This window comes from Diadema setosum, chromosome 21 (assembly GCF_964275005.1).
Source record: "Diadema setosum chromosome 21, eeDiaSeto1, whole genome shotgun sequence".
Classification (NCBI taxonomy): Eukaryota; Metazoa; Echinodermata; class Echinoidea; order Diadematoida; family Diadematidae; genus Diadema; species Diadema setosum.
Window position 1 is genome coordinate 27,757,883 of NC_092705.1, and position 22,792 is coordinate 27,780,674.

General features: G+C 39.8%; 2 protein-coding genes across 2 annotated transcripts; one reads left to right on the top strand and one right to left on the bottom strand.

Annotated features, from left to right (window-relative positions):
• Window positions 1-3,175: 3,175 nt before the first annotated feature.
• Window positions 3,176-10,382, bottom strand: LOC140244690 (FUN14 domain-containing protein 1-like). Its single transcript, XM_072324306.1, has 5 exons — window positions 10,315-10,382; window positions 5,738-5,888; window positions 5,286-5,361; window positions 4,664-4,792; window positions 3,176-3,335 (listed from the first exon to the last, which is right to left on the bottom strand). Exons 1-5 carry the CDS (start codon window positions 10,325-10,327, stop codon window positions 3,258-3,260), a joined length of 447 nt encoding a protein of 148 aa, XP_072180407.1. The 5' UTR covers window positions 10,328-10,382; the 3' UTR covers window positions 3,176-3,257.
• A 6,204-nt stretch (window positions 10,383-16,586) lies between these two features.
• On the top strand, window positions 16,587-21,980 carry LOC140244707 (UDP-sugar transporter protein SLC35A5-like). The gene is made up of 6 exons (XM_072324322.1): window positions 16,587-16,683; window positions 17,126-17,224; window positions 17,978-18,111; window positions 19,264-19,331; window positions 20,294-21,086; window positions 21,857-21,980. Exons 1-6 carry the CDS (start codon window positions 16,587-16,589, stop codon window positions 21,926-21,928), a joined length of 1,263 nt encoding a protein of 420 aa, XP_072180423.1. The 3' UTR covers window positions 21,929-21,980.
• The last annotated feature ends 812 nt before the right edge of the window (window positions 21,981-22,792 follow it).

A 22,792-nucleotide genomic window follows, 5' to 3' on the forward strand; every position in this document is an offset into this window, starting at 1 on the left:
ATGAATGGAAAAAAAATGGCAACAAAATAAACTCAAACACACTGTATAACAAGCATCTTGGCTATAAATGAGTTTCAACTTCGTACTGAGATGAAATATGCACTAACAAATTGTTTGTCTGCATACAGAATAATCACATCAACTCAAATACATCTGCTCACATCACTTTTCAGTGTCTGCATATGTTGTAATACTGTGCTAATGAGTTTGTACAAGAGCGCTGTGATGCTTTGACACTAAGCAATGAGCTCAGCATACTATATTTTTTTTTTCTTAGGCAACTCTTTTATCATCTTAAGCTCAAATTTGAGTGGTCAATCAAAGTTTAATATTCTGTCCACACATCAAGAGGCTATGCAAGGGCCACAGAATGATTTCGGGGGGGGGGGGGGGGGGGATTATGGGATGGGGGTTCAGGATCAATCGTTCCCCCCCCCCCCCCCCCCCTTAGACAAGAATCTAAGGATGGAACCATTGGAAATTAATTGGAGTTGTGTACCCTCTTTTTTTTGCAAGCCAAAAAATTGGGCTGCACCCTCCCCCCCCCCCCCCCCCGTTCCATGGCCCGTTATGTACAGACTTTACAATTTGCCTAAATCTCATTGAATTCGCACATCCAAATCTATCATGATTCCAGCTTTGACAAACTGTGAAAAAGAAAGTGAAAAGAAACCCCTTGACTTTGACCTATTCTCCTTTCTTAGATTCTGCTTCATATCTGTACAGTTGCTTCCTTTTGTTCGACCTTCATCGTACTGATTGCGCTGAGCACCAAATCAAAGCATGTAACCACCCTTACCCCACCCCTCCCACATGGAGCCAGTGGAAGTGACACCCCTCAATTTGGTGGAATAATAGTGCAGTGTATATATGTATGTATATACAATTAGACATTCAATACTGTAAAAGTGGATATTTTCGCGCGACTAATTTTTCGCGCTAGGCCGGGTCAGAAGAGTTTCGCGTGTTTTTAATTCCGCGGAATCAAGACATCACAAACAGGAACGTATGGCAGGCAAAAATATTCGCGTGTTTTTATTTTCGCACTAGTTTCTGGTTGCGCGAAATGCGCGAAAATTTCAACACCACGAAAATTTCCACTTTTACAGTATTGTATCACTGTGATACTAGCATTGTGCATGTGTATGACTTATAATAGAAAGTGCATGATACGTTTAAATCACAGCAGGGTACATGCAATGGATATAATAGATCAACCATTTGGTCATCAAGTCCCAATCAAAAATGCTCTAATTGCTCTAGCATGAGTGTATGTACTGTCCTTCAAGCCTGGACTCAAAAAGAAGCATTGTGATCTACATATATATACAGTAGCTCATGAGACTAGCTTCAGCCAGCCTGCAATGCTCTTATTGCAAACCCATGATATAAATGTACAATGTCCAATACTGATTTACACTTACACTGTACTAGCATTACACTTGTCATAATGGGAACACTTCTTACTGCAGACAATGGGTGATTTCAAGTTCGGTGCTAGTGCTAGTGCTAGTGCTAGCCCCCGAATAACAGCGTTAAATCGAGCTCCAACACCGACGGTCAGATTAACGAGGCGATACCGATCAAAATTATCGATCACCAGCACTAGGTGTTGGAATCACAGCACCGCGAGCTCCGCGGGAATTGCACGACGAAAAAAGTGATAGCGCGTAGTCAAAGTCAAATATAAAAAGATGTAGCCATGACTATTTAGTTTTGGACACATAACGAGGAAGAATGATTAAAATGCCACAAATTCCATCCCTTCTTTAGAACACAGTTATCCTAATTTTGCTCATAGGCTCAGATTTATAAAGCCATGTCGATGGTGTTCGTTTACGTTACGTGGGCGACCACTGCATTAGCATAGACTTTGCACGTAAAACGTGTAACTACTTATGGACGTATTATGAGTCTCGCACGGCAACGCTAACACCAGCACCGAACTTGAAATGACGAAAATGATAATCCCTAGGGGCTAGTGTTAGTCAATGGAGAAAAAGCACGTAAATCGCCAACACAAACGGCGGAGCTCGGTTCAGCAGACGACATTCAACACCGAGCCCAGCACCAGCAACCGGAAATACGTCATAATTTTGAGGTCAACCCCCAACACCGATGTGATTTCAAGTTCAGTTTTATCGCCGGTGCTAGTGCTATCTCAGCACTAGCACTAGCACTAGCACCGAACTTGAAATCACCCAATGGATTTAGATGTATAAATCTTCACATGTGCACTAGGGATGAGGTAAAACATACTATAAAATGATGGAGCAGATCCTGATCAAATGATTGGTTTAGAGTGTATTACGTGACCAGGAATTTATTTCGCCTAACAAACAATTTTGTTTGTGACCGGTCATAAGCCAGTGGCAGCTATTCGTGTTTGGGTGATGATAGTAAGGTAATCCATCAGCGTGGATATTGTCATAATGTAAGAGTATTCATTTACTATGAGTTCCTTCTTTGAGGCATTTATACGATTGCCATTATTGAGTATTATGGTAATAATTAATGTGTATATAAGTTCCATTGTGGAGATATTCATTACGAGCTCCATTGTGGAGACCTCCCTTATGAACTCCCTCGTGGAGACTTTATATTTCATAACAATGTAAATAATAATGGTTGATTGGTTTAAGATTTAATATGGTCAGATGTGATGTCAGCATTGTTTGGGACAAATTATTTTTCAATAGGGTGCCATTTATTTTTTTAGCACATGCATATCGCGATGGTGACTGGGCAAGATTTCATCACCTACATATATTACTTGCAATGAAGGTGGTTTATCAAATGACAAGGATCTGCTTGATCATTTCATAAAGCAAATAATACACATCAGTTTGTTCGGGTTTTAGCATAATTTAATCACCGACAATCGGTACTCTCAAAACAGTCCAAACACGCTCTGGTGTGTTAGACTGTTCCGCCAAAGGTAAATTGTGTGGATAATTCCTACTATAAATGCCCTCTCTAATGTGTACTATTTGTATACTGCTGTGATACTACCACAAAGTCATTCTCTGTCATTGCAGAAGATCATACGTAGATGTACATTATCCAGAGATAATTGTAGATACACCTCCTTGAAGGGTAAACTTTCCATTTATAGGATCTCCTCTCGGATCTTACGCCTCCTTGGCATCCTCCAACACCGGTACACAGTCCTCGACTACTGCCCCCAAAGGGAACATAACAGATAAGTGGATTCCTTAGTCTCTGTTCAAGTCCATAAGTGGGTGGAATTTCATGCACTACATGGCCATTCCCAGGAGAAATCCTGCTGCAAAGCCGCTGGATATCATGACATTCTTCTTCACCAGGTCCTGCCCCTGAAAAAAAAAAAAAAGATAAAGAAACATATTTACTTAGAAGACAAACTATGCACCAGAGGTTATGTGTTTCCTGCAGATTAGTAAACGTAGGCAATGAAGCAATATGTATGAGACTAAAAGCCCTGCAAACTTATAGCAACATTTTGTTTTGAAAGAAAGATATTTTTCAGAGGGGTGAAGGTTCAGGTGTGAGTTTCTGCAATTTGTCTCCCTCTACAAATTAAATTTGTTAAGATTACAACTGCTGTTCTGTAAATTAAAAAAACATGTCGAAAAAAACAACAACACGTCTGTTAATTTACAGATCAGCAGTTGCGATCTTAAAGGGGCATTCCGGATGATTTTCATAATTTCACATCATGTAGTACATAAATCAACAGGTCCATGTACAGATTCGTGGAATTTATTGTAGTCCTTGAGAAGAGAAACCAATAAATTGAAAATCTTGAACAAATTACACTGAACAGTGCTGATGACATCAGAGCCTCATATATTTCAGAAATGTAACAGTGTAATTGCATTACAATACCGCTTGCTCGACAAGTTCACCTGTGAAAAATCTATGCATGCCTTCTTCTTTTGTTCTGCTTCCTTGAGCCCCAACTCATGCATTCTTATGGTGAGGCTGTCATGTCATCACCCTTGTTCGTTGCAATTTGTTATAAATTTTGAAAACATTCTCATTCCTTATCCCAATCACTATAAATTCTGCAACTCTGTATTCAGTTTGATTTATATATAGTTGTTCAAATGTAAAAGTCTGAAAATCATCCGGAGGTCCCCTTTAACAAAACAAATTCAATTTGTAGAGGGAGACAAATAGAAGAAACTCACACCTGAACATTTTGTTTTGGTCATGTTTTATCTAAACATGAAAAAGATCTTGCAAAGTCAAACACTCTCATATTTCTGTTCCTTTCAAGGTGACATTTACGCACACGTGAGAAGACGAGGGAGAAATGACAATGACGATAACAAAGTTAATAGCACTTATTATGGTCTGTGGCATGTGCAGTCATATGTGTAGAATACACAAGCGTGTTCAAAGAAGTGAGTAATCAAACTACCGGTATATCCTCTGATTTAGGAATATGAGAAGAGCAACAACATTTTTGTCAGGTTCTGTAGCTACTCATCCTGAAATGCACTTCAATCAAGTCATGAAGAGAGTAAAAGAGAGCTTTATCTAAAGCTCCACACATCAAGATTTTTGATGCTTTAAACTTGAGGTGAGGTAAGTGTTTGCAAAATTTACATAAACCAGGCCGCAATTTGAAGTTCACAATTAAAAAAAAACAAAAAACATTCATTTGCTATTTACTCACTCTGCTGAATGCATCTTGGATTGCTGGATATCTCCTCTCCACTTCTTTCACTGCAGTTTCTTTCGTCTTGTTGACGTCCTTCTCAAACTGCTTCCAGTTGACTTTCAGGTAGCCTGTTTGATGTCCAATCTGATTACAGACATGAATGTCAATGGTAAAATTTGGACAATCAGTCAGCTTTTGGGGGGCAAAGTCAACACAGGGACTAAGAGAAAAGACTACAAGCTATTAATTTCCCCCTTTCTGCTATAATGAGGTTTGTGAACAGTCTTTTATACTGCAGCCTGTGGCATTGTAGAATGAAGTGAGCTTGAAGAAGATGTCTAGTTTGAGGGATATATTGGAATTCCTGGATTAAGTTCTATTAACTCATTGAGGACGGGCTGATTTTGCTATAACACACATTTCCCATAGACACCTGCCCAGGTATACTGGGGACTATTCTTCAACAGGTTAATCAAAATGTTCTTGGCATGCATGTATGTCTACTGCTGAAATTTCTTCTCCTTATCTTTCATTTTATCATTTTCAAACAACATTCCTTGCTCTCTCTCGAGTAAATCCCCCTCCAGGTAAGCCAGTGTGGATAGCAGAAGCAGAATTAAAGATGACGTAAACTCACCAAGATGAGCATGAATCCGCCACCCACTGCTGTTGCTGCTGCCTTGCTAACTTTCTGAAACAGATACCCTGCTACCCTGCAATGACAAGATGCATGAGGTGATTAGTAATGAGATATTCTTAATTAGACACTGCATTTGCTATCAAGGTGCATTATATTCAGCAGAATGCATTGAATCTATGCATAATTAACTGCTGTAATTACACACATGAAAAACGTGTTTAGAAAGGAAACTCTAGATGAATTAAGAACATCGGTAAAAACAGATTTCAAAGGAGAAGAATACATTTCCAAAATGTATCATTAAATGTATGATTAAACTTGTAATATACTTTCAGAGTGGGTGAACTCCTTTTTGCATGGGCCTGTAAGACATGTACTACCTGATAATAAACTGGTGAAGACCAGTACTTTCAAGAATCACACATGTTTCAAGGATTTGCAGTGCTTACCAGCCACTTGTTCCTCCCATGGCTAGTTGAACAGGAACTGACTTCTTGGAAAGTTCTCCGTCTAGCGCCCTCTCTAGCCAGTGTTTGCCAACCTCTGCTAGTTCCAGTATCTCAAATGTCTCATCAGCATTCTTCTCCTCCTGCTTATTACCTGTAGGATGAAAGGAAGAAATGCAAAAATTGTTACAACATGAGCATTTCAAGATTTGAAAGCAAAAAAACACAAAAGGTTGTTATTTTGATCGCGACAAAGAGACCGCAATCATAGGAAATGATGGAAAGGAAGAGTTTAGCTAAGAAATTGTACCAGGCATAAGATGTCATCAGTTCACTAAAGCCCACCGTACACCACCCACACAATCAGACCGGTCATACAACCTCAACCTGATGAGGACACGAGTCCCGAGTATACTCGGGCATGTGTCTATGGGAAAGCATGTTGAAGCAAAATCAAAGGATTCAAGGAGGATTCAAGTTAAAACACCAACAACTGTTGTAAGTACAGTGGACTCCCGTTATAACGAAGTCCTCGGGACTGGCAGTTTTCTTACGTTATATCGAAATTTCGTAATAACTGAACAAATAAACCATAACAAGACAAAGAGTGGATAATTTTGCGGCCTGAATTTTTATATCGTTGTAACCGGAATTTCGTTGTAACAGTGTTCGTTATAACGGGAGTACACTGTACATTGTACACGACCATCTAATTGAAAGTTGTTTGTGTTTTGTAAGTTTCTATGTAATTCCTGATATGGCATGATTTGTATATGTAAAGTTTGTATGGCAAACTGAATTTTAATTGCGTTGTGGAAAAAATTGAGACCCAGAACAATGCTTAGATTTTAATGGGCTGATTAATCATCCCCTACTCAACGTTAAAAGATAATGATACATTGTGAAACATTATTATAGAAATTATGTGCGGTTAATAGGATGACATTATAAATGTGTTTTGTTAAAGTTGTATGAATAGAATCAAGAATAACAAAAGACCACAAATTATAAGGGAAGTACCGGGTATCATGTTATCAAATTAACAGGGTGTTTGGAGTTCCAAGGCGGACCAAAGGTTGGGGTTCAGACAAGGACCGAAGTTGGGAAGCCAACAATCAGAAAGGAGAGACAACCCGCTACTTCAGGCAGGGCATCGTAAACCGCCTAGAGCAACCCAGCATGCACAAGGGAGCTTCTAGAAACAACGAGCAGAGCAACCAAGCTCAAGATCAAGTGGAATTGGGAATCTGTACTGAAGGTTATAATAAATATTATTGATTGTTATATTGCAAGAATACAGTGTTACTTATTTTGAGGCACACTAGTTGCACAAGTCAAAAGAGTTGATTGAATGAATGGTCTGCTAACAATCTGCTGCATTTTGGGGAAGTCAATCGTTGACTATATAGAAAAGATCCCAATCGCAGGGAGGACTTTCGTTCCCCACATTCAGAGGAAAGTGCTCCCCCATGACAGGCATCATACATGGCTGGCTCATAAAAAGAAAAGAAAAATGTTGAAATACGTATAGCACAAATGATGTACACAAGGAACAAGCATTCCAAAAAGAAAAGATTAAAAAACATCTTTATAGAGAAATCTTACTGCTTGAAAAGCAAAGAAACTAACACTTCTTCAAAATGTTCCACTTGAACTTCAAGCAACCTGGTTCATCACTGGTTAGGGTAAAACCCCCAGTATTCGGTCATTTAAGCTTTTCTGCAATATTTTTTAAACTAATACATACATAATGTCTATAGCAATGTATGTGAAATATATCAAATTTCTTTAATCTAAATTTACATTTTGTTAAATATCTTACAGAATTTCACAAAATCCCAAAATATATCACCTTCAAATCCCCCAAACTACGGTCACCGCGACCAGAATTCGGTCAGGCGATATGCGCGTTCAAAGTCAATGCGTGTTCAAGGCAGCTGAACAATACGCCGCGCACTACCTTGTTGGCGCAAAAATGCACCGGAGACGTTACGGCGCCCGTTGGTGACCGAATACTGGGGAATCGGCACTTGCATTCAACCCTTGTACATTGTCTATTGAGTCACTGCATCGGCACGTATGGAAATTTTGTTTTTCTTTTGCGTTTTTGAGGATACCATCACACTCCGAGCTTATACGATGCAAAAAATCCCGCAAAAGAACAGCATATTTCTTGATTTTTAGCACTTTTTCGGCGACCCGTACTCTTAAAACTGGGCTTAAAGATAATAAAAAGTTTTGGTACGTCAAAAGTTTCCCTGAATTTCCGTGTTTCAGGTTAAAGTATCTATCATATAACTAACACTGTGAGACTTACTCACCCCAAAGTGCTCTCATTTCTTAGTAATCATGCAATTAACTGCGACCAGCAGCCCCATACGCATAGCGTAACGGGGCTTCGCATTGTAGCATCCAGGATCATGACAGATTTAGTATCTCGGGCAAATATCAACATAAAATCCACAAAATTCTTCAATTTGAAGACTTACCAATTAAGTTGAAGTCTTGAAAACAGGCTTCGGGCAACGTTTGGTTCTGCCAATAGTCCCTTTCTGTTCGAATTGATGACTGAATGTGACTCTGTCGAGAGGACCGTGGGAGAGCTACATACACTGATTACTGCGGCCAGCGCATACGCACACATCACATGCGAACAAATTTCAAATCCATGAACGGATAAGATGTTTGTGTGCGCATGCGCTCGCCGTCAATTCAGTGTAGCTCTCCCAAGGTCCTCTCGACCGAGTCACATTCAGTCATCAATTCGAACAGAAAGGGACTACTGGCAGAACCAAACGTTGCCCAAAGCCTGTTTTCAATACTTCAACTTAACTGGTAAGTCATTAAATTGAAGAAATTTTTGGATTTTAAGTTGATATTTACCCACGATACTAAATCTGTCATGATCCTGTAAGCTACAATGCGAAGCCCCATTTAGCTATGCGTATGGGGCTGCTGGTCGCAGTTAGCTACACAGTATGCGTATGGGGCTGTACGCTGCTGGTCGCAGTGATATTCGCACAATACGTGTACTACCTCGCCGTCGCCGTACGGCGGCGGCTCTGGTACAAAACCATTATTGCATGATTACTAAGACATGAGAGCACTTTGGGGCGAGTAAGTCTCACAGTGTTAGTTATATGAAAGGTACTTTAACCTGAAACACAAACTAAGACAAGGAAATTCAGGGAAACTTTTGAGGTAATACCAAAACTTTATATTATCTTTAATCTGGGGGGGGGGGGGGGGATATCTGTGCACGCTTTGGGAATGGCGATTCTGCACTTTTGACAGTGAAATTTGGGATTTTGAATGGATTTTTGGAAGGGCTAAGGGACTTTCCTGTTGTGAATGAGTGTGCAAGTATGTGAATTGATGTGATTTGCATGTGTTGTGACACTGACAGTAGAACTTACTGGCTTGTGAGACAGTAACTACACGCAGCCGCTGTCGCGAATCGCGACAGCGCTGCACCTCTATTCCTTCGCGGACGTTGTTATCGTTCACTGTTTCCTTCATGAATATCTTTATTAATCGTGGAAAACTAAAATATAAGGAATTATCGTAATCTATGACCATCATTCAATAACCGGTAGGATGCGATTTTTTGTTTAATTATGTCTAAAACTTACTGAAATCTATGGCTGAAATCAGGTCTGTAAACGTCCTTACTGCCTCACTCCTCATCTGCGTGTTATATGAATGGCATTCACTCTCGTATACTACAACGTAGGTAGTCAGAGATAGTCGGATGACCCCGACTAAAAAAGGTCAAATCATTGCCGGTGCAGCACGCGCGGATCTACTACAAGTTTTACGTAACACATGAAACGCACGGGCGCACGGGCGTAGGTAAAAAGCAACCACTTCTGAATGCCCATGCGTGGTAGTTTGTTGATTTTTTGAAGCTCTCGAAGGAAAAGATGCCACCGCACGATCTATACTCCGAAAAATTCAACAATAAGGTCTGGATACCAACAAAACGCCGAATTCAACTCAGCAATCAGGAAAATATGCTGTAGGTAAGTGTTGCAATTATATTACTCTTAAAATCATACAAAATAAAAGGTATTTTATGTGATTTTGCCGTCAATAGTGACGGTCGTTTACAACGTTGAAACACTAACACATGTCAGACCCTGTGCGCAGCACAGTGTCTGGTCAGGCTAGTGAGACAGCCACCCTAGGGTAAAGTGAGTGCATGCATCCGTGCGTATCGCAAGCAAGGTTAGGCTAGGTAGGGTTGTATAGATCTGCATTGATTTAGTACTAGCGTGATTGGGGTGGCTGTCTCAAAAGGAAGTCTTTCCTTCTACTCTTACCCTAGAACACACTTAGAAGGTGTAGTAGGGTGTCTACTAATTTATTACTATTTATAGAGATCTAGTGGTAACTGACATAGATATCAGTATTTGGGACCACGATAACACCGAAAAACTGGGGCCTGTTTAGGTAGGGTCCTAGTACTCCTACATTACTTTTTAGGTCATTTCCTTCACAATAACGAGATACTCTGCGGTGTTCAAAAGACGTTCATAACAATTTTGTGAAAATATATCTGCATAAAGTTCTCACCTTCACTTCAGCTGCCATGATCAGGATGCAGATGATGGTTTCTCTTTTGGTTTTTGGTCGACGGAGTGCAAGTGTGCAGATGCTACGCATACAGAGCGATAGAGGGCAGTCAACTCAGAATCGTAGTCCTTTTCCTCTACACCAGTCAGACCGCAACGCTGCTGTTAATGAGCTCAAATCAAAAATTTATCGTACGCGCAGGTTTTTGCGCATGTCCTTCTCAGCACCCGAGATTTTGCGAGATAATTCAGAGACAAAGTGCATGGTCTACGAGATTCACTTATTGGCGACATGAAGATCTACTATCCGTGACCAATTGACATGGTTTGTGAATATTTGAAATAAATCACACCTTTTAATGCTTACATTATACAGAATGAGCTTATGATATCATTATTCATATCTCTGCATTATATCGATATTTTCCAAACGACCCTGAGACAAATTAGAACAAGGCTTTCTATTTATTGCCAACCCGACCCGTTCATAGGTTGAATCACCACATGAATGATAGTCAACGTTTTAGATATACCTGTTATAACAGCACACTAAGAACTGAATTGGTCCCTCGCTTAGAAAACAATAAAAATTGAAAGTCTCGTCGAGTAAAAATCATAGTGTGGCAATTTGAGATACAAGCGCTCCCAGGGTATCATTAGATAAATTACTCAGCGATGTATACAGTGGATTAATAAGGAATAATTATTCTAATACCAAAAAGAGAGCCCCAAAGAACTCATGTGTGCAAACACAGTGCTAGATCTTGTATTATTGATTTGTATGCTACTTATTAATGCACTCTACTTTTATCTAGTTGTGCCGGCAAAAAAAAAAAAGTTCAAGCCAAAGTTGAGCTGTCGATCAGAGTGGAGTGTTGTTCTTGTTGTTTACGTCGAGATCTTACACCAGCTGCAGTTGCCTGAACCTGAGCGCGTATACACACATTGTGCGCGCGCACACACACACACCATATAGGGTCCTACACTGTCATCTACACACAGTGTATTACTGTTATGTAGAGTACACGTTTACTGTCATTCCGCGAGGTGCGTTCAACTCTCCACTCAGAGGGAATTAACCAATCAGAAACGCGTATTCGCGGCAAACTGAAATCTCGTCAAAAATTAACTGTACAACGCAATGATTTATTCGCCAACCTGACCCGTTCATAGGATCAGTCCACATAAAGTCATTATGTTTTCATAGAATGATATTTCCTCTTTCATTTTATACCTCTTCCATTTTGGTCCACCTTAATTTCGTCGGTCTAGTGTACCCCTTAAGAAGAATGGAAAATATGCAAATTTTGTGTTTTATAATTTCCTTGTTCAGTATATTTTATATGTCATAACCTTTCAAGTGGTCGAATTTCATCAAAGTACAACTCTTCAGCTTTTTATCGATATATAAATCATGAAGATTGATAATGTCGTTTAGATTTACAGACACTCTAAAAATGTGGTCTCCCAGCTCATTACGTATTCATGTCCGCGAGGTCCATGCATACGCGTACGATAAATGCGAAGGCTTTTCAGGACGTTGCGGTCTGACTGACACGTCGTACACATACACAGCACACGTAACATCATCGCCCCCACGTAGACGTAGGCCTAGCCGAATTCGTATGCGATGTTGGTGCTGAACTGCCGGTTGTTTGTGACAATCACGTCATCATTGCGGAAAAGCAAATTTAGCGCCTGAAGCGGTCAGATCGCCCATTCCTACACTATCTACATGTAGAGATTCTACTAAGATCAAGACTTGCGACGCCACACAGGCAGGAAAAAAGCCCGACGACGGACGCGCCGTATTAATCGACGGTACCGGTTCGCTTGCTACTAAAACCCCGGGGCGCGGGCTGGTCGCAGTTAGCTTGTTACCTGCCTGCTACATGAGCTGCTCTCAGCACTGCTAATGCTACAGAGACCGGCTAAAGAAATAGCGACAGGAAGAGATCGCTAACAGTAGGCCTAGTTAGTGGTAGGCGGACATGGACACGGACCAGACTGATACGGAAAGTAAGTAGAAAGAGTCTAAGTTAGGGAAAAGTGTGGGCATGCCAAAGTGTGAGTGACTGTCTGTGACTGATAATAGAGACTGTCAGCCTCAGGCTTCTTCCCCCTTTTTTTTTTTTCAGAGGATTTTGATCACGGCAGTCAAGAAACAGAAGAAAAGAGAAGGTCTGTTTTCCTTTTTTCTCACAAATGTTCAGTGATGATAGAAATCTACCGATACATATGATAGAGTCTTTAAATATAAAAAGGGCGCTAGTGTACTTTCGCACCTGTTTGTCAAACGACCTCCAAACATGCACAAACTCACCCTGGTTATTCAGTAACCTAAAATACTTCCATCTGAGTCTCCAAAGTCGAATATAAGTTCAGTTTTTACACTTTTAGTGTTTACAAGTGTCGGAAAATCGGAAAATCATGATCGCTGGAATTGCTGCTCTGTATGTATATTCACAAGCACAACTATAGTTACGAATTGGTCTGAATGTAGCGACAGAGCGGCTTTTTCTATGGTGTCGTTGAAAAGCTAAAATATGTTTTTTTCCTTCCGTTAGCGGTTGTGGCCAAGTCTTCCGTTTTATAGCGGTTGTAGCTTCATGGCAGCGGTTGATCGCGTGCGCGAGTGTATGCTGCCACTTATATCTTTCTCCTTTTTCTATATTTTCTTCTTTAATTTTCAGGTAGAATCTATTCCTAAATTCCCCCTTCCTTCTTATCAATCATTTCTTTGTGATATTCCTCTTCTCTATCTTTCTCAATTTCCTTTTTTAATCTGTAGCGCCTATAGATCTACTTTCTGCCTGTTTTTGTTTCCTTCATGGGTTGTTTTTCCCTCAACTAAAGGGCCTTTCCTTTCTATCCTCTCCAATCTTTTTCTTACATGTCATTCTAAGGATTCCTTTTTCTCTATTTCCTTTTCAATCTGTATAATTCTTTCTTGCCTTCATATCCATCTTTCCTTTCCCCTTTTCCTAGCCTTTCCCTTATATTCTTCACCCTTGTCTTATCACATTTTCACAATCTTCTTTCATTCACACCAATTTACACACACGCACGCACACACACACACACACACTTTTTTGTCTTTGTCAATCTTTTATTTTTCTTTTTTCATATAAACAATAATATACAAATTATTTCATTGCAAAATAACACACATTCTATTATACTAATTTATAGCAACATAAATTCTACATTGTCAATATTAAATACAAGATTCTTGATTTACCTTGATTCAACATCACGGTAAATTAAGGTAAATCACGAATTTTGTATATAAAACAAAACACACACACAATATGACCAACCCCAATCCTAAATCGCTATACCGCGACTCGTCGGTAGAAGCCAAGAGAAAGGTGGAAAAAGTATTATCTCTTTAAAGACACCATAATAGAACTTGCCGTAGTCACTGTGAGATAGCTACATTCAGATCAATCGCGATGCTCGCTGCTGTCACGGCTGTGCTGCCATGAGTTTTGTACATCATGCGTGCTGCGCTGTCTGCTCCCTGTGCAACGCAGTTCTCGCCGAGCGAGTAGCTGCGATATCGAGAAGTAGATGAGTGTCAAAATGGTGAAAATTTCATTTCTACTGGACTTGAATCTCACTCAGATGCAAGTATTTAGGTTACTGAATAACTAGGGTGAGTTTGTGCATGATCAGATGAAGAACTATGCTATCATATGGATGAAGGGGTGTGTTGCTACAAATACACGCTAACTGTTATATGTTACCATGCATGCATGGGAGATCAGAGGCTAGGCTGACAGCAGAGGGTGATGTTTTTCAACTAGAATATTTATAATCATATTTTTCTGCTTTTTGATCAAATATGCAAACCAGAAACCTGCTCAAATGATAGGGCCTATACTATAGAGAAATTTTATAGCTAGAACCAAAACTAAGACTAGTAAGAGTGTGTTCCACATCTTTGAATTTCAGTGCTTCTATTAAGTGTGGGACAGGGACACGCCCTTCCACCAGCACTAATGTGTACAAATGAACTTTTGTATCCATGTAACTATCTTGAATTCTACAGAACTAAATTGCACCAAAATCACACGTGCAGGGTATGTACATGTACTGAATAACATTTCCAATCACTCACTCAAATTTGAACCAAATCGGTCACCGGGCCGGGGAGCGTCGATTGGATGTTGACATTCATGTTGTCTCTCAAAACAACTCGCTCTTCATGAGCGATCGTGATGAACACTGCCAGCACAACCTGAACTGATAATGATGTTAAAGGGTGTGTACAGTTCTGGTCGAGGTGAGGATTTAGCTTTTAATGTTTAGCGAGATATTCAGAAACCACTCTATGACATGTCAAAGAGCATGCAGTTCTAAGGGGTATCAAAAGTTTATTCGATGAAAATCAGTTTTGAAATGGCTGAGATATCCAAAAACAAGGTGAAACAAAGAGATCCTAATAAAGTTGTGGCATGTCGCCTTTTATTATTAGCACTTTTTTGGATATCTCGGTCATTTGAAAACCAATTTTCATCAAATAAACGATGAATCCTTCTTAAAATTACATGCTCTTTCATATTTCATAAGAGGCTTTTCATTATCTCACTTAGGAATGTTCAAAACATGAATCCCCACCTCAACCATTACTGTACAGTCCCTTTAACCGTCCAATATCATGAGACAAATCTTTCAGGTATAAATAGATAGTAGAATTTTAGATATTTTAGGAATGTACACGTCATTAGCACCCCTGCCCCTTCATACATTTCCATAAACTTATTTAGTTCTACAGTACATAGTAAAGGCACAAAATAAAGATGTGGATCAAAGGTAACAAATCGCAATTAACTTTTAACCATTCACAATTGCCCTGAATACTAATTTCCGTCCGTGCGTCCGTCCGTGTGTCCGTCCGTGCGTCCGTGTGTGCGTCCGTGTGTGATCAAAATCTTCAATTTGCTACTTCTCTGTCATTTATGAGCCAATTTTGATTCTGTTTGCTTTATATGATAGCACTACATGGGAGCTTTAAAACTTCTACACAGAATTTCAGTCGTGACCTTTGACCTTGACCTTTGACCTATATTGTACATTTTGCTACAAAATGCTACTCCTTCGCCATTTCTAACCCGATTTTGATTCCGTTTGCTTTATATGATGGCACTAGGTGAGGGCTTCAAAACTTCTACACAGAATTTTGACCTTTGACTTCTTTGACCTTTGACCTTGATTTTTGACCTATATTGTACATTTTGCTACAAAATGCTACTCCTTCGCCATTTCTAACCCGATTTCGATTCAGTTTGCTTTATGTGATGGCACTAGGTGAGGGCTTCAAAACTTCTACACAGAATTTTGACCTTTGCCTTCTTTGACCTTTGACCTTGATTTTTGACCTATATTGTACATTTTGCTACAACATGCTACTCCTTCGCCATTTCTAACCCGATTTCGATTCCGTTTGCTTTATGTGATGGCACTAGGTGAGGGCTTCAAAACTCCTTCACAGAATTTTGACCTTTGCCTTCTTTGACCTTTGACCTTGATTTTTGACCTATATTGTACAATTTGCTACAAAATGCTACTCCTTCGCCATTTCTAACCCGATTTCGATTCCGTTTCTTTATGTGATGGCACTAGGTGAGGGCTTCAAAACTTCTACACAGAATTTTGACCTTTGCCTTCTTTGACCTTTGACCTTGATTTTTGACCTGTATTGTACATTGGCTACAAAATGCTACTCCTTCGCCGTTTCTAACCCGATTTTGATTCCGTTTGCTTTATGTGATGGCACTAGGTGAGGGCTTCAAAACTTTACACAGAATTTTGACCTTTGCCTTCTTTGACCTTTGACCTTGATTTTTGACCTGTATTGTACATTGGCTATAAAATGCTACTCCTTCGCCATTTCTAACCCGATTTTGATTCCGTTTGCTTTATGTGATGGCACTAGGTGAGGGCTTCAAAACTTTTACACAGAATTTTGACCTTTGACTTCTTTGACCTTTGACCTTGATTTTTTACCTATATTGCACATTTTGCTACTAAATGCTACTTCCGGCGGGGACATATATTACGCACCGCGTAATTTCTACTTTTCCTTGTTTTGCCTGCATTCCACAGTAAATTATTACTGATGATGTTCAAAATTTGGTTACATTAAAGAGGATCCATTTCATTTTTTATACCCTATCACACTTAGGTCTGTGGTGAGAGCCTGGATTGATACTCTCGAGAAAGGGAAAGATCATTACAAGATTTCCCATCAAGAATCAAGGGACCCCCTCGTCATGGAGTACCCATCCTGCACTACTGTTGCCTTGGCAACGATTTACGTCTTCCTGGGTGCTGGCCGTGTCATGCTGATGAAACTGTCCGCCAACAGAGGTGGGTGATTGAAGCCGTGCCAGTTTATGAGGGGATAATACAATTTATTCAAAAAGTAGATAGTTGCACTTTTCAGATTGTAGTAAGATTCCTAATGTAAATCTTAATTTCCTCTAAAACATTTACTGCTCTTTTGTGTACAGTCAACTCCTGTTATTATAAAGTCTTCAGGTCCAGCAGATTATTTTCGTTTTATCAAAATTTTGTTGTAGCCGAACAAATGAAGTTGATAATATACAATGTAGATATACAAACCATGTCTGTAACCTGAAATTTTACTTTGTTGTGATGACACTTTGATAGAATCATCATTGTGTATATCACAGCTCTTACATAGTTAAAACTTGCTGTGAGTTACAAATTTTACCTTGAGGAACACCATGCCATTTTTTCCTTCAAGTTTTAATGTGAGCATTCTCTTCTACACTAACCTGCACCACAGACCACAAGTATGACTACCTGCCGGTGACGGTCAACGTGTGTGCTGAGGCGGTCAAGTTGGTTGTGTGTCTCCTGCTCATGCTGAAAATGGAGCTGAATGGTAAGTGCTGAAAAAACAGATTTTTAGACCACAATGACGTTATTGATTGCCATGAGCATGTTTGGCCCAAAATCCCTGTATACAGTCAAACCTGTCTATGGCAGCTACCCAAGGGAGACCAAAAAACAAACAAACAAACAAAACAAAACAAAACAAGCAAACAAAAAATGGCCATTGTAGACAGGTGGCTGCTTTAGACAGGATCTTTAAACGTGACGTTCCTGTTGGGGAAATTGAGTTTAGTGGTCATATACAGCAGATGGCCACTATAAACAATTGGTTGCTATGGAAGGTTTGACTGTATGTATGACAATCTTATGATATGACAATATATAGTTTATAATAAGTAAAATGTGTGCAAGGGAACAGTATTTGTTTGCAATATAACATAATGGTTGTCCTGCAAAGTGTGTAACTTCAATATATATGACTTGCCTCGTCGACAAAAAGAATGGAAATCATTTCACTTCTAACATTGTCAGAGGTTGCAGCTCAATACAGGCATGATATTCTTTAGATTTAAATCTGATTTCAGATTTTTCTTTTCTCAAGTCTACACACATTTGCCTTTTTCCATGTATCAAAATAACCTGAAAATTTTGATTCCAGATTTTTTCAACAAACCTTAATATCATTCCTGTCAATAGCCGCAGCAAAGTTTGGCCTAGTGCATTTTTTGTGCCCTTGCAGGGTTAAGCAGAGGTCTAAATATTGACTAATTTGATGCCTGGTTTCTCTCCCTGGGTGCTGTAGGTAGGTCAATGTTCCATCAGCTCTTTCACTTCAGCTGGCCCGAGTGTCTCAAGTTTTTTCACTGGAGTGTGCCTGGCCTGTTCTACTTCTTGGACAACTTGATTGGCTTCTACGTCATGAGTTATTTTGAGCCGGTAAGTGTGTGCTTGCAAAATGGTTTATTCATACAATTTCTATCTCATTGGTCATTCTGTCCGTACTCCCCCAGAGAGTCTAACCCCAAGCGCCTTCTGATCTGGAGATTCTCCCGCCTGAAACCCCTAGCAAACGGGAGACTCTATCTTGATGTGCGCGAATGGTAAAGTGCACATCACGAGCGCAAAGTCCCCTGTGGCCGGGGTCCGGCTCTAGGATTCTAGAACCTCTCCTGTGCTATCTCAGGCTTTTTTCAACATACGATGGCACTAAGCAGATAATTCAATGATTCAGATCATATATTGTGGTTTGATACAACTTCATATCGTAATTTATCATATCATATCATATGAAGACAGATGTTATAGATCTAATGATGCTCGACCTTGAATCTCCTTGGATTCATCAAAATTTAGTTCCAGATTTTAAAAAAGGTGTTTAGGGGGGAGAAATTAAATCTCAAACGAGAGAATGGGAGATTTTGCGAAAATGGGCTTCTGGCGGGAGATCTCCCGTTGAAAGAGGGAGAGTTGGAGTCTCTGCTCCCCTCATATCTCTTGAGAGATGAAGTATGGAAAGCATGCTGGGGCACTGTGGTATTGTGGATTCAAATTTATACACAAAAGGTTGTATGTTCAAACCATGCTTGCTGCAGTCATCATTCCTCGGAATGTTTTTGATACCCAAAATGACTCTCTAGAATCAGCTGTATGAATAGGGGTACCTGGCAATCCAGTGGTGCTCATAATTGCAACTGAGACCCTCAGAAGTTACCCTTGGTAAAGGAGGCTACGTCAGTATTCTAATGATTTGTGTCTTTGAACAGATTTCATGCATGCATGCAAACCTGTAGCATTAAGATTTTGCTGTATGGTTAAGTCCAGAAAGGTGGAAAAAAAGCTTGTCTGTAATGTCATCCTGGTAGTTAGTTATCATATACAGCTTAGATTTACTCAGATTATAGTGGGTAATTATTCATAGTTAACTTTGGTTTAACCAATCAACAGCTGTCATTTTGTTTTGTTCCTCCTTGTCCCAGTTTGTCTCATTCCATTCCATTCCATCAGTGCAAACTTCTTCCTGATTATAGTGTCTCACTATGTACTGGTATACTTGTTTTATCTTTTTGTTTGTTTATTTTCAAATTCCAGGCGGTTGCTGTTTTACTCACAAATTTTGGCATCATATCAACAGCCTTACTCTTCAGAGTTATTCTAAAGTAAGTTTTGAAATTGTGCATGTAAAGTTCAGATACACATCATTAAACATTTAACAGTTCATGCATTTTGCTTCAGTGGTGATAGTATTTCTGTCTCTTGAAAGTGCTTGCACATTTATTTGTTAATGTTTAGTCAGAGCACAACGTGGCGTTATTTTAAAGAGCAATTCAATCATCCCATCATTCCTGGGGGAATTTTGCTGCTGAAATTATCATCTTGCACACCTAGAGAAATTTTGTGCATATTGCATATTGAAGAATGATAAGGAAATGATGAAATTCATTATTACATTTCATGCACAAAATTTACCAATTTGAAAGAGAAAGAAGAACTTTCTTCCTCTTAAATGTGTATCCAATCTTAAGTTTTAAGAATCAGGTATTGATTAAACAGTCAAGAGTTTTTGTTGTTGTTTTTCTTCTTCTTTTTTTAAATGTGTTTAACTGAAACAGAATAGATACCAAAGAGCTAAAATGAACAATAATTTTTTTACTCTGTCTTCTGAAACACTTACAATGAACAGTAAAAATTATGATAAAAAAATCACACAAAACCATTAAAATGTGGTTTCTAGGACTGCATGAGTTTATGAGTACAGTAAACTATATTCATATTCTGTCTGCTAGACAAAATTGTCCATTGTAGCATGCAAATCATTCATAGTGGAACAAGGGAGAATATGTTTGGATAGAATCACGATAGAGAGTACCCTTTTTTCCACTTAGCTCTGAAAAATTATGCCCTTTTGTTCCCTTGCATGATATGTTTATGTTACTTCTGTGCTGTCACCATAATGCCTCACATTGCATGAACTGGGCAAATTGTTTGTTGTAGAATCTCTGATTACACTTGAAATTTAGTTTATCTATTTTAGAGCCTTTTTTGAAAGAAATCTGCATGCTTGTGAAATTCTTGCTGATATGATCCTCCTATTTCTTCTATCTATTGTGTCTCTCAACAGGCGCAAATTTTCCCGTGTGCAATGGGCTTCTCTGCTTGTCCTTTTTCTGGCGATTGTGTCGCTTTCCAACCAAGATCACAGGACGGCATTGCACAACCACCGCTCTGCAACCACTCTAGAATCTGTCGGCAACTCAACAGTGGTGAGCATGGACAAGCGGTCTGCCATTCCGCCAGACTTTTGCCACCGCAAGCCCCGAAACAATGTGGAGCCTACGATCACAAACAGTGTGGAGAGCAAGTACAGTTTTACCGTCAGTTTGGGCCACATTCTGGTCATTGTGCAATGTTTTTTGGCCTCGATGGCTAATGTGTACAACGAGAAGATCTTCAAGGAGGGCCAGAACTACACAGAGAGCATCTTCATCCAGAACACCCGGCTTTACACCTTTGGTGTCATCTTCAACCTCCTCACCCTCTTCATCATCCCGCGCTTTCGCAACCGCATCCTCTACTGCGGCTTGTTCGCCGGCTACAACCTGTATGCCACCCTCCTCATCTTCGACACAGCCCTGGTTGGTCTCACCATCTCCCTCATCCTCAAGTACAGGGACAACATGTTCCACGTTCTCAGCGCCCAGGTGACAATGGTGGCCGTCCTGAGTCTGTCCATGTGGCTGACCGGCTTCCAGCCATCGCTGGACTTCTTCCTGCAGATGCCCACTGTTTTTCTGGCCATCTTTATCTACAACTCCAGCCACAGCCCTGACCAATCAGTGACAGGTGGAGCACGGCAGAGGACCCCTTCAGAGAGCTTGAGGGCTTCACGAGGACACGGGGCACAGCAGAAAAGGGTAAGTCGATTCAGCAGTCAATATATTATCTTGAATTTATAGCATCTTCTTCTATCTTTATTCCATGTGTTTGCATTTATGAAACTTTCTCTTCATGTCTATAAGTTGCCAAACTCGCCTATATTGATGTCATATTTGTCAATAAGATATCAGTCAGCAAAAAGTAGACACAGTTATTTGGTGTATCGGAACATTTTGCTATGTTTCTTAATGGGGAGAAGATTACATTATCTCCTTACCTGAGAGAACATTGTAGTCTAAACACACGGCCAATGATTCCAAGTGTTGGAATGGTAGGTTTAGCACGAGTGAATGAATTTTCACAAGACTTCAGAGTGTGTGAACACAATCAATTTCCGGCTCAGCAGGGTTTTCATGACAAGCGGAAGGTATGTGGTCTTTTAATACTTTGATTGGCCTGTATCATAAAAGGTGATGACTTTTGTTCCTCAGTGGCATTTAAAACCCTTTGGATGAAACATATGTCTGTTTTCTCTTGTGGATGATAATTATTGTGTAACTGAGGGATAAAAATCCACATCGCTTGAGTGAAATTTTACTTTCCAGATGGAGATCTTTACACATAGTAATTTTCATCTTTTGAAAGTTTAAGGCAGTATATTCTAATAATGTAAACTACACATTCTTTTCTCTAGTTCAAACCCTAATCATCATCAAATTTAGCAAAGAACTGATTAGAATTTGGTATAAAGTTGAGTACAGATCAGAGCTCTAGGAATTTGTCTCGGGGTTTTTCCTCTGCATTCCAGGGTTCTGTCATGGGGGAGGAGATGGTACCTCTGACAGATATGAGTATGGAGGAGGAAGACATCACGACTTAGCGGTCATCTTCGTGGCGCGCTGTGTTGAAGGAGTTTATCGCAGACACCCGTGCTACAGGGGGACATCTTGTTTGCAGTATATATCTTGCTGGGAGTCAATCATGTTTTAAACTTCATCCTGTGGACCAAGTCAAGTGGCCGTGCAAAGAAGATATTGTAGGCAAGAGTAACAGGGTATTCTTGTGACTGCCAGCGGAAATACTCCTATCTGTGTGATGTGCTTATGTATCACATTAAAGCTACCACATTAGTTCCAGATAGGTGAGTCATTTAATTTTTTCACAGTCAACAGTGCAAGTTGACAGAAAACAATTTTTTTTTTTTTCTCCGTCGCAGACATACCTCATTCTTTGCACAGAACACACCTCAGCTTACAGGCCCTACCGTATAAATAAAAATGTGAAATGACTAAATAAAGCCCAAATTGCGATCATGCTTCTTTGTGAGAGACTCCATGTGCACTAAATTATGGACTCTGATCTTCCCAGGATAAATCAGAAAAAGGCATCCCCCACATGACCGGGGATGAATACAGGCCTATCATGTTAAGCACTGAAAGTGCATAAGGGGAAACCCTTTTATAACAAGCTTGCTTTATACAAGATACCGCTTTTAAAGAGGTAAATCATAAGGTCCCAATTGTCCATTACTGTATTTAGCTGGTTTCTTTTTTCAGTACATTTTCAAAAAGGTACCAGTTGTAACGAGGTAAAATCGGCGATCCTGGCAACCTTGTTCTAACAGGGTTTTCTTGTACATCCACACACTACTAGATTACACTTGTCCAACTTCCGTCACCTCAGTCTGCTCCTGACCTGAACGTTCAGCAGAATTTGTGTGTGGGTACTATGTTCCACCATATTA

Bases quoted from the DNA above. Each gene is read 5' to 3' on its own strand.
- LOC140244690 (XM_072324306.1), bottom strand. The intron at 5,362-5,737 runs GTAAGCACTGCA...TTGTCATTGCAG, and splicing joins ATGGGAGGAACAAGTGGCTG to GGTAGCAGGGTATCTGTTTC. The intron at 4,793-5,285 runs GTGAGTTTACGT...GTCTGTAATCAG, and splicing joins GCGGATTCATGCTCATCTTG to ATTGGACATCAAACAGGCTA.
- LOC140244707 (XM_072324322.1), top strand. From the start codon at position 16,587: ATGGAGTACCCATCCTGCACTACTGTTGCCTTGGCAACGATTTACGTC. The intron at 16,684-17,125 runs GTGGGTGATTGA...CCTGCACCACAG, and splicing joins GAAACTGTCCGCCAACAGAG to ACCACAAGTATGACTACCTG. The intron at 19,332-20,293 runs GTAAGTTTTGAA...GTCTCTCAACAG, and splicing joins CTCTTCAGAGTTATTCTAAA to GCGCAAATTTTCCCGTGTGC.